Source organism: Neodiprion fabricii, chromosome 5 (assembly GCF_021155785.1).
Source record: "Neodiprion fabricii isolate iyNeoFabr1 chromosome 5, iyNeoFabr1.1, whole genome shotgun sequence".
NCBI classification, from domain to species: Eukaryota; Metazoa; Arthropoda; class Insecta; order Hymenoptera; family Diprionidae; genus Neodiprion; species Neodiprion fabricii.
Window position 1 is genome coordinate 1221240 of NC_060243.1, and position 12887 is coordinate 1234126.

Genomic DNA, 12887 nt, shown 5'->3' on the forward strand with positions numbered 1-12887 from the left:
TTTTCTCCCGCACACGGTATCTTCGTCTTTCTCTCCTGTCTCTTTGTCGCGTGGTTAGGTACGCGGGACGTAAAATTTTTTGGAAATTGAAGAAAAAAGAGAGAAAAAGAAAAAAAAAAAAAAAGAAGAATTTGAACCTTGACAAGAGTCACAAAATATAGGTATACGCGTGTACATGTATGTTACAGGTGTCTGTGTGTCTGCGTGCGTGTATACATATATATATATATGTATATGTATATGTAGGTATTTATAGGTATCTCGTCAAACGTATAACCTATGATATAATACTCGTTTCGTTTCCTGCCTTCACTTTTGTCTCTAATTTATAGTATAAGAATATATATATTATAGCGTATGCGGTTATGCATGTCGTTAATTATTACTATGTTCCTCGTTATGCATCATCGTCGTCATCATCATCATCATCATAATCGTAATCATTAATATTATTGTTGCTAATATTATTATTATTATTATTATTACTATTATTACTATTGTTATTAGTTTGTTTATCCATGTTCATAGTTTAATTCCAACATCGTATTATTATTATTATTATTGTTATTAATATTGTTATTGTTATTACTTCTATAGTTATCGTTATCATTATTGTTTTAGCTATTCTTATTGTTAATCCACACAAGAATCTATATTATTATTATTATTATTATAACATCATATACGATGTATATTCACTTTTATGTATTATATAGACAATATGGATCGCTATTATAGACACTTGATACATATTAAAGACAGATTTACCGTTTTTTTTTTTCTTTTTTTTTTTTTGGATTTTAATTTTTTCTTCGTTTTCCCCATCATCAACGAATACTACACCCGTTTAGTGTTGGAAATTCTGCGAATGTACAGGTATACGTGTGTTCACGCGTTTTTCTCCAAGCTATTATCTTTATCTTTATATACCTACATTCATACATACATAGGTATAGTTTTGTTATTGTTCTTGTGATTTTTTAGCCCAATTATATCGTATAACACGCGTCGGTATCTTTATTGTTTTCTTGGTTTTTCATATCGTGTTCTGTGTGAAGAATAGGTGTCCTAAGTCGTCGTTACGCGTTGATAATGACACGTACCTCAGATGTACGTACATTATTTATATATATTCGTACGACGTAGCACTATAATCTATTTGATTATTTGGTATATTTATCAAGAAAGAAAAAAAAAAAAAAAACTTTGCGTCGTTTTATTTCTACCTTATTATGTTGTTATAGTTGTTTTCTTTCTCTGCTACTTGTTTGTTTGTTTTTTTTTGTTTTTTTTTTGTTTTTTCTTTTTGTTTTTTATTTTTTTTGTCTTTTTCTTCATAAATTATCGTTTCTTTAAGAGTATACATCGTGTTTGATTCTGTGCTGAGCTGCGATCTCTTCAATTTTTTTTCTTCCCTTTATAATATATATATCACGCATGTATATGTATATATATATATTCACGTAGTTATGTATACGGAGGAGTTATACTCTCAAGCCGAGATCCCTTTGATTAGCGACTTAATTCACATCGTATTTAATGGCTTACAGATAAAATGTAGGTATATATATATATAGCTTTGTCTTCTTACGCATAATATGTATGTGTAGTAATACTTGCTAATCGCCTTGTATAATATATAAATTACATGCTATTCTTCATCCGTCGGTAGGTGTAGGTGTGTGTGTGTGTATATATATATATATATATATATATATATATATATATATATATATATATATATATATATATATATATATATATATATATATATATATATATATATATATATATATATATATATATATATATATATATGTATTTGTATTTATTTACTAACGAATCCCGTACCGCATTTTATGCAGCGTTTTTCTCTTCTTTACTTTACTTTTTTACTCCCGACTTTCGCGACTGAATTTTAGCAATTCGACTCGGTGTGGCTGGACTTTTGAATATTCCAAATTTCCGCACCGATATCATGTTTTCCAAGCAGTATAATGGTAATATATTATTGGCGATAGATCGTGATGCTAATTACGTTTGTCTTTTATAGTCCGAGTTAAAAACGAATGAAGGGACGACCGAAAAAAAATTTAAAAAAAAAAAAAAATTAAATGTATCTCTTCTGTCTTTCTTACTTATTGTTAAATTTTTCTCTGGAATCGTGTATGATCGGTTTTTGGTTATTCTCTTCCATCGTATAATCATCTTTGTTTAACAATAGCAGGTACTAGCATAGCTACCACAGTCGTACGTATCTTTAATAGTATAATAATAATAATAATAATTATTATTATTACGTAGGTTTATTTTGCACATTCTTTTTTTCCTTTTTTTTTTCATTCGCTTTGTTTCTTATCATAGAAATTATCAACCGATCTTCGGTTTATTCGCCATCTCCTTTTTTCGTGTGCTCGTGTTGATAAGAAATACTATAGTTTCAATTTACAAGTAATATCGTTATACACATAGATATCATAGGTATATAATTATATTATAATATGTATGTACGAGTTGAACGTCGAATGACTTATTTATTCACTATAATAATAATTAGGTAATATATGCCACCGATGCGCGGCGCGTTGCATTGCAGAGAAATTTCAGAAAATGGTAAAGTAAAACAAAAAAAAAAAAAAAAAAAAAAAAACAAAGTCTGTCGCGTCTGTTTGCATAAAGTTTCTACAATTTCAACAATTTATTAATAATACGATATATGTCTATAATGCGTAAAATTCTGCGAGGGTATAAATTGAAATACTCAGTATGAGAAATGAAATTGAAAAGGAAAAATGAATGCGAAATAACGACCACTTCGATTAAAATATTACACGTGTAATAAAAACATTGGATAAAAATTTTTTTAAATTACAGACAATAAACAAATACAATAGCAGTGCGTGTAAAAAGAAGAATAAACGAAAAGTTAAAGGATCGAATCTATATACATACATACGGTTAATATTTGTTTGTTAAATTTATCAATTTAATATACTCTTAGCACCTGACAACGGTCGAATTTAATTTAATGCGGTCGGCTGCGTCTTAAGCGAAACCTCCGTGTTCCGTACCGTGATTCATATTGTTATTGTTACTATTGTTATTAATATTATTATAATTATCATTATTATTATCATTATCATCATCATCATTATTATTATTATCATTGTTATTAAATTATGAATTCAATGCACTATGATTCGATACAGATACAGATATAGTGATAAGCAGCCGGTGCCTGCACTTTAACATGTCTGTAATGACCTAATAATTGTATCGACAATGATATTGTAATAATAATAATAATAATAACGACGATGTTAATAATAATAACAACAGCAATAACGAAACCAAAATACAATTCTAATAATAATAACAATAACAACAACAACAATAACAACAAAATTGATTGGAAATAATATTAATAATAAAAATATTAACAATGGTAATAATATATAAACACGGTCTTGCATACACTATGAATATATATGTATGTATAGTCATCTAATTAACTTTCTGACGTAGAGTGGCGAGAGAAATTTTTTTCCAAATCCATCAATTTATCGCCAACGCTCGATCGTTGAACGATTTCTGTTACAGGCTTTTGTTACGTTTTGTTTTTTTTTGTTTTTCAATTTTTCTTCCTTTTTGGTAATGTGAAATATCATCTTACAGAAACGAAACAAGTCTCGGTGTAACAAATTCGAATTTGATATTATAATACAGCAAGAAAAAACTCGTACATCGCGCTGTTTATACGATGCGGCAATTAGTTTCATTGAATTGTAATGAAACGTACATTTCTCAATAATGAATTAATAAAAAGTCAAGTCACATAATGTGAAGGGTCAGCCACTTTACGTACAGCAATTATATTACTCTATACAATAACAAGCCTAACTGGATTTTATTTTATTTGTTTATTTATTTATTTACCTTTTTAATTCGTAATATAAAAATAAAATGTAAGACTCGTACCGAGGACGATTTTTGAAAAAACGGCCGTAAATTACCACGCGAAACTCTGCGAGCATAAGACATCGTCGCCCTTTGCCATTTACATCGGCTAATATTATACGTGTATATGTATGTGATTACATACACATTTGTATGCATACGTATAAGATGCGTGCAGATTCGTAGCACCTGACTTATCGTTCATCCATCAACTATTTTACAACTCGACCCAATTCTCCATAATCGTCGTTAACGTTTCACAAATTCCAAGTCTTCGTCTTCGTTTTCGTAATTGTTGTTAGAACATGTTTGTTGTTCTTGTTGTTTTAATTATTGCTTCTGGATTCTCGTTCACTTGCCCCGATTTATTCATTCGTTCGTTTATTTATCAATGAAATTTTCTTTTCCTCAGCACTACTCGTTTTATCTCTCTTCAGCGCGTATGTATATGTATTTTATTATTATATCCCGTGAATATCAAGCGTTTCTCGCTCAAATTATATTCTCCTCCTATATATGCCCTGCAGCTTTTTAACTTCCTCGCCTAACGACGTTCACCGTCCGTCCCTTTTCTTTATATCTTCTTCTTCTATTTATACCACTATACGGTTTCGCTAGTTCGTCTTTTACAATCATCATTGTACCTATATGCCGTTATCATATTTACCATGTGTACATATATATAATTATTATAATAAACCCCGCGTTTATGTATTATAGGTATGCATATATATTTGCAATATAGACGCAATTTATACATGAATTATTATTATTACTATTATTATTATTATTATTATTATTGTTGTTATTATTATTGTTGTATAGAGTCTACGGATATTCCATATTGTATATTATTAAACTCCGACTATTCCAGTGAAAAAATAAATTATTATTATCGTTATCGTTATTATTAATGGTATTATTATTATTATTTTTATTATTATTTTTGTTGTTATTATTATTATTATTATTATTATTATTATTATTATTGTTATTATTATTATTATTTTATGATTTACGGTAACACGCTATGTTTTATTTTAAAGGTGTGAATAGTGGTATCGTGGTTTCTTTGCCATGCATATCTTCCGCATTCTTCAATCAGGGGGTTCGTTTTGTTAGTTTCGAGTGTTTATACAACGTACCGGGTGTTGTTTTCTGTTCTACGTTCTGATTCTTCCGCCGTATCATTTTGTGTCAATGAATCTTGCGGCGTATAACAGTGAGCCCGGTACTTCCGCATTCATGATCCAAATAGTATATTGTGTAACGAGGAGGCAAACAGGGTATTTTCGGGTTGAACGTAAGTTTGCAATATGAGTCGTAGGTGAAGTCGAAGACGAATATTGAAGATACGCGAGGCGAAAATACCGTTGCCTCCTTGCTGCGCACGATTCTTTATACAACGAGATTATGTCACGCGTATTTTCACGGAGCACGAAATTGAGGTTAGGTGCCGCGTAATGTTAGATTTCTTTGCTGTAGCGCATGCGCGCAGTACGGAAAATACCAATATTAATTCCTACGACTTAAAACTCATCTCTTCCGTACTCCGCGCATGCGAATTGGCAGACTCACTCTGCCGTCATAGAAACGGATACTTTGTGTACAGAAAAACGCGTAACACATGCTCGCGTTGTATAAATGCATTTTTGCTCAAGAATCACGCAGATCGATTTTCATGCGCTATTTCTATAACGTATAGTATAGATATACAGGCCCGTTTTCTATATTATTTATTATACTCCCCTTTGCTCGAATTCCCTGCAGATTTACTATATAGGTATATTATTTACGAATATCTGTATATTGTATAATATAGACACAGGCGTGTATGCCAGCGTGTTTGTGTGTGTGTGTGTGTTTTTTTTTTGTGAGCACGTATGAATATATATATGTGAATATATATATATGATATTCACGTGTATACTATGTAGGCGGACTAGTTAACCATGTAATAATGTAATAGATGCATGTGTAGCTATATATATATAATACATCTTACTATTAGATATATATGTATAATTACAGACTAAACGCGGGTGCGGAGGAACCAAAACAAAAATTAGGGACAGAGAAAAAGTCGTAATTATAATTGTAAGGTAATGTGAAATATAAAAAAATGATATATATATCTATGTAAATTAATATAACACACTATGCGGGAGCAATATTTTCATATAAAAAACAAAGCAGCAACGAGAGAGAGAGAGAGAGAGAGAGAGAGATAAAAAGGAAAGTAGAAAATAACAAATGAATGTAAGGAAAAAAAAAAAAAAAATTTTAAATATGGATGTCTATTCGAATGATCGGTAACACCGGAGCATAATAATAATACGCGTTACAGCAGTATACAACAATAAAGCGAGGATCGTAAATTGGGGTAGTGTTGTTTTTTTTATCTTCTTCTTCTTCTTCTCCTTAATTTTCTTCTTCTTTCTTTCCGCCCCCTCCAGGTACATACGTATACATATATACCCGAAGATCGGTGATAGTGGGTGAGGGGGATTGGCGCGTTTTTGCTGTTCTCGATAGGACATATATACGTTATTATATCATACAAATATAATCGGTGGTATAAATCTCATACCGCTGAGGAGGGTCGAGGTGGTCGAGTTCGCGGATCCAGATAAGCGGGATATTAGTTGGCGACGAGAAGATGCTGCTGATACTGGCTCGTTGAGTAAGGCGCGACGGAGCCAAGGCCGAAGTTGTTCAACCCCTCGACGAGACTCTTCTCCTGGTGCGAATTCGCCCCGTTTGTCGTCGAGCCGACGGGGCCGAGGTTCGCCGATGTCTGGGAGCCGGCGACGCCGCCGTAAAACTGGTGTCCGATCGCCGTCGGGTCCAGGTAAGCCGAGGGGAACTTTGCCGCCCCGTAAAGCTCCGGAAGGTAGCCGGCGTGGCTCGAGGCCGCTGCTGCCGTCTCGAATATGTTGCGGTGGGGAAACTGGGGGTGGTAGGGACCGTGCTGGAAGAAGTAGCCGTTCGAATCCCCGGCCGGCTGCTGGCTGCCGATCACACCAGGCGAGAGGGATCGGCTCGTCGGTGAATTCTGGGAGACCGGAAGTCCCGCTGGCTGGTGATGGTGGTGGTGGTGGTGGATCTGCTGCTGCATCGCTCGCTGCTTTATGTAGTTTGAGAACTCGGTCGGCGACATTCTGAAACCGTCAGATCTATTTCAATGACATTAAACCGCCCCTTGTTATACGATCGTCCGGAAACGCCGATCGGAGCCAAAACATCGACAAGGATCGAGATTTTTCCCACGGATTTGCCGAGAGATCGGTAAAAAGAACGCGTTCGCAACGGAGAGGGCGCTTTGACAAAAATCGATACATTTGAGTCGATTTTTCGCATGGATTTGCTGAGAGATCGGTAGACGAAAAATGCGTTCGGATCAAAGAGGGCAGTTCGATGACAATCGACACTTATCGGTCATTTTATTATTAGGTATATATTCATAAGTCAAAAAGAAGTGTTTTGAAGTAGAGGGAGAGAAAATACCTACTCGAACTATAGAATAAAGCTCAGATGGCAAAGCTTTTTTTTAAATTCATCCGAAATTGTTAAAAATCTATCTTCTCGATTTATTTTGCAAAATGCTATTTCCTAAGGGGCCACTGAAAAAGATTGCACTTTTTTCAGTATAGTCAATTCGATGTTATATTTGTAGATTATAATCGATAACGGTGCAATGTTGAAAAATTAAATATTCAACGATGCCAAGATGACAACGGAAAGTGGTTCAGTATAAATATTTGTAAAACACAGTTTTCTGAATAAAATTAGCCGATTTTGAAGCGCTTTTAAATGAAGAAACTTGCGTTTCCAAAGCCAATACTTTGAACATTTGTATTTTTAAAGAACGTAAGCAACAATACTTTTTGGGTGTCCTTATAACGAGAGCAATGCGACTCGGATGATCTGTTTTTAGAGGCAGTTGTACCTGAGTGAACGAAATTCAAACCGATTGTCCTTCGGCCATTCTACTTATTTTTAAACCGTGAAACGCAACACCGGAGTATCCTTGAGGCCAATGCCTCCGGTTGTCTCACAATAAGTTTCTAATACATGTCAGATACAATCGTATAAACCGGATCAATCAACTGTGTCATGTAAAATTCCCTCGATCGAAATAACAACTCGCAACGGTGCGCTTGAGAGTTGGAAACAATTTTCTAATAAAAGCGAACAATTTCCTTCGACACATTCAAATTTTCTACAATCAAACTGATTGACAAAGTTACCAAAGTGACATATCTTGGCAAAGTTGTTCGAACCACGTTTTGATCAGCTTCCCGCGACTCGCAAGAGGATATTTACTAATTCCTACCAGACATGGTGTAAAATAATCAAACGACGGAACATTCGACATCCAGAGTGTGACAAAAGGGTCTAAGACCTTTGAAAATGGTCTTGGCTCCGACCGGCGACCATCAGGAGTCTCGACCATGGGCCGTGCGCAAAATACCTGTTAGCCCTCTTGCTGCTGGTTTTGAGTTTGGTGCTGCCGAATTTTGTCTGGGCGAACGTGGCCGTGGTGAAGGTCAGGGGAGCCGCGGACCTCGGGATGAACGCAGGAACGGGGCTCGGCGATCCCTTGAAGGAATTGGCGATGGGAGTCGGCGAGGGTGCGGACGAGGATCCAGATCCATGGCCGTTCTGCTGGTTGGTGGAGGATCCGGAGCTGGTGCTACTGCCAACGGAGGACGGGAAGGGTGAGGTGGACTTGGGGCTGAGGCTGAGTCCGCCAAGGGACGTGCCGACGGCCTCGATGGGTCTGAAGCATTGGGCCTCGGGGTTGAACGTCTTGGTGACCTCGCGGTCAGCAGAGCTCTCGTCGTGGGGATCGGCTGCCTCGGAGTAGAGGATCTTGACGGCGCCCTTCTCGCCGATGCGGTAGCTCACCTCGCCGGGATCTACCCAGACGGCGAGCTCGGCCGGAAGGTTTTCGAGGATGTCCTGGATAGGGACGCCGCTCTCCTTGGCCGCACGTTCGAGGACCGGGTCGACCGGGTCGCCGGTCTTGAGGCAACGGAACGCGGAGCCCTTGAACGGCTTTTCGGGGTACCAGTGCCCCTTGAACTTGTCCTTCAACGCTTTCTCGAGCTCCTCGCCGAATATGTTGACTCTCCGACGTGGCAGCTTGTTATACAGGTACGATATCACGAAGTTTAACGCCACCTGCACCTCTATGTGCATCTTCGGCTTTGATAGGAGAATTTTACCGCTGTGGACGTATCTCGGTTGCGAGTAATCACCGCTGTGCCGTTTCAACGGCCCGACCGACAGTATCTGTTGTTGTTGTTGCTGCTGCTGCTGCTGCTGCTGCTGCTGCTGCTGCTGTTGTTGCTGTTGCTGCTGTTGCTGCAAGTGGTTCAGCCGCGTTGGGCCTCGGGACGATTCTTTGCTCACCGAAATCTCCTTGACTGCAAAGGCCAGCGAATCTGGAACAGAAAAATTACACATTTTCAGGATGACGGTAACTATCCACGACGACTACGTACTCTGTGTAGACTAAAAGAAAAAAGTGGTGAAAAGTGTAGACATCGTTAATTATCAAGTCAAAGTAACAAGCCATTAAAAATGTCATGCGAGTCCACGAATGTAATAAAAACTACGCGTAGCATAGTTTCGATAGGCCAAACCATAAATTGCATCACATTTTCTCCACGGTGCAACGACCCTTTGCGAAATCAGTGACCCGAGCCGCTCGCGGTGCGAGTCTATTTAAAATTCTGCGGATTAGTCAAATCGGGTTTCAGGTCCGGGACGGTTTAACGACGGAAGTGCGAGTAAATTGTGTGGCGTGAAGCCGCGATAGCCAATCTACGAGCGGCCTGCACGAGTCGGAGTTTGAATTTCAACTGGTTCCGTTTGCGATATATGTGGCCAGGTAGGTGCGACGATGAATTAGCGTTTGGTAGTCGGGTGCCACCGCAACTCGGTGCTCCGAAATTACACGGTTATCGGCGTTGCCTGCGGTAACGGGGCTAACGAGAGTTAGGTTTGTACGCGGCGTTCGATGTGGGCGGGTCGCTAAGGCGAGAAGAACGACGACCTGTAAAAAAAGCGGAAGGAGGAAAAAGACAACCCGACAGGACAGAGGCGCGGATGGCAAAGACTCCCCAATTAGCCACCCGACGGTATTGATTGAACGGATTCAGAAGTTGAGGCTCTCCAATGGTCCCTTGCTGATTGCGCAATTTGCTTCAATCGCGAGGCCGATCAGAAATCAGCTGCGTTTTCACGATGAAGGGACCATTAATGACGCTACTGTACTCGAGAACGACGAATCCAGCGGTGGTACGATTTGATTATTCAGTAAATAAAGCGCTGTTTTTTCATACCTGCGACGAAGACAGAGCTGCGGACACAGTATTAACACGTAAACGAAAAAGTTGGCATTTTCGTCATCCTTAATGCCAGGACCGACGAATTGCCACACGCTGTTTCGGCATGCAATTTTTGCTTTCACATGCCGCGCTTGTGAAAGTAAGAGAGGGTAGAAAAACGGACTAGCATCTCAAGAGCTCAGACTGTTTCGGAGTGTATTCGAAGAGGTTGGAAACTCGTTGAACTTTACCGTCATGCAATTTGTTCACCTTACGCTACGTGATAATTTGACCGGAGATTCGTGAAGGGCGTTTCCTGGCGCGAGAACATCACGGACTAGTGGAAAAAGAAATCTCCATCTCCATCTCCATCTCCGCATCTTCCCAGTTACTCTCCCTGAGTTTCATGGAGTCTCCGAAGCTGGGCGACGGCATCGTGTGAGATCGATTCGTCGGACTTCGGCTTGGCAGCGTTTAATCGTGCCTTGGCTTCCTCCATTGTAAGAGAGGCTGTTAGAGCTTTCAACGACGGAGACGAAGCATCATCGAGTTGTACTCCGAACCAACTGTTCCAGGTCACCGTTATCGTCTCGCGATGGTATCTTGACCGTGCATCTGTGTGGCGCGGATGGTATCGTTGAAGAAGAGAGCGAGCGTGTTTTTTCACCGCCACCACCGGGTAGAACTTGATATATGGGTTAAAGTCTGGCTGCCGGGTTACCTCTCTGCCTATGTGGTTCGCCAAGGTATTGATCCTCGCGTACGCCTCTCAGAAGTTCCGAAGTTAAAAATATACAGCCTCCCTTACAGTCAGGGTCGACCCGACGATACGAGTATACGTCATGGTTCAAACTGGAAAGAATACGCATGTGGCCGTTGTGTGCACGAGTCGTTCATATCTGAGGTTGGATTCGAAATTTGACCCCGTCCTCGGCTGCACGCAGACCATTTCGATCAAAGGTCAACAAGGTAGAGCCTCGATCTTTCTCTCCCACCGCAGAGTGCTATCGCATAAAATTCATCCAGTATATCGCATGTCCGAGATGATTTTCCGCCGTCATTTGAAATCCCGTGTAATTACTCCTTTAACGACGGTCAGTAACGCGGGGATCGTCAATTTTGGAGAACGGTATTAACGAGCCAAGTTGTGTATTCTCTGCGCGGTAATAATTTCCCGGTGCATTGGTGGGTCGGTGGGTCGCTGCGGGGCATCGAGCTGGCTTGTCGCCTTGGTACCAACCGGGTCAGTTACAGTCGGGTTGCGCAATTTTCAATTCCGCAATAAACCGGCCTCGGTCTGAACGCTGTCGTGTCAACTATCAATTACACTATGCAGAAGGCACTGCGGCGTACCTTCTCTATGCAGTGAAGTGTAAGAGGGTCATCTCCGTCTAGCCTCCAAGTTCGGATCACCGACGTTTCTTCGACGTGCAGGTTGGATTTCGTTTTCGGTTTAGCATCGGTAACGTCGACGCTATCGACTAATCGAAGCGACGCCAGCTCGATAGTAATTGTTCCGGGAAACCGGCGGAAAGCCTTAAGCTCTTGACGATTGACGGGTTACTTGGCAAGACCCAAAAAACGCGGCGTCGTTACAACGCAGGCGCCGTTTCACTCACGGGCTTGGCTTTCTACCATCAATGAAGGGGGAAAAAAACCCCTCCTTCTGAAACTCGTCGGCTTTTCCAATTGGCAACCGCCTCCGGTACCGGACAAAATCATGGCTGAATGCCACATCGAGTTAACAAAGCCAAATTCACTCCCTCGCCACAGACTGAGGATCACCTCTCTGTCTTTATTTCTGACTTCCGTTTCTTCCGTTTCCGCTCTGCGATGACTTCAAAGTGACTTTGACCGTGTATGAATAAATTCAAGCACCTATACAATCGCGAATACAAAATCCAAGCAGAACCGTAAATACTTTTTCCTATGTTTTCATGTTGGGTAACCGCGTCGCCCTTTCAGAGATCCTTAATTAATCTACCAGGCGCGTGACGTGAGGATGATCGACCGTCGCACCTGTAAGGATCGGCCAGGAACTTTTCCGCAACTTCGGATGTAAAATACCACCATTTGCCGACTGCCGCAGGGTGCCGCCGCCACCCATTGGTGTCATCGCCGTCGCTCTTCGCACCGTCTCGTTTCCTCTTCTCTAACCCGGTGCCAGGCGACGGACAGATCAATACGCGGCCGTACTGTACCCAGTCCTGCTCCAGATAGCGAGGCGCGGACGTGTTACTCTGTTCCATATTTCTGTCTGCGCGTTAGTCTTGCTGCCCATCGATTGCGTCTCCTCGCCTCCTTCCTACTTCTTCATTTCTATGCACCTTGGTCCCGGGATCTACGTTCCGCTTTCGAGTTTGGTTCCTTCGGCCCTACTTCTCTCTACTGCGGTCTGCACAACGGAAGAGCGTCAGCGGTATTTTTTTTTTATTCCGTCACCGCCGTAAAACAATTTCCTCAATCACCTGTGGCATTGAATCATCGCCGCTATATTGCAGTACCGCGTTACGACGCACTAAAACTGTGCTCACTGCGAAAATAGGAATTTCAAAAAGGCAGTATCTGCTTGTAAGTAATGACTCGTATCGT

General features: G+C 40.0%; 1 protein-coding gene across 10 annotated transcripts in view; it reads right to left on the reverse strand.

The window, feature by feature from the left end:
* LOC124183741 (protein Tob1-like) overlaps positions 1–12887 on the reverse strand; it is a 120366-nt gene that overhangs the window by 11801 nt on the left and 95678 nt on the right. For 7 of the 10 annotated variants that reach the window (XM_046572659.1, XM_046572660.1, XM_046572657.1 and 4 more), the window contains 2 exons: positions 8432–9407; positions 6378–7133 (listed from right to left, as the gene is read on the reverse strand). In XM_046572659.1, the coding sequence (XP_046428615.1) occupies positions 6599–7133; positions 8432–9407 (1511 nt within the window). In that variant the 3' untranslated portion in view covers positions 6378–6598. Of the gene's footprint in view, positions 1–6377; positions 7134–8431; positions 9408–10565; positions 10743–12887 lie in introns of those variants that run through there. The other 3 variants (XM_046572662.1, XR_006871036.1, XM_046572654.1) reach the window with 3 other exon arrangements.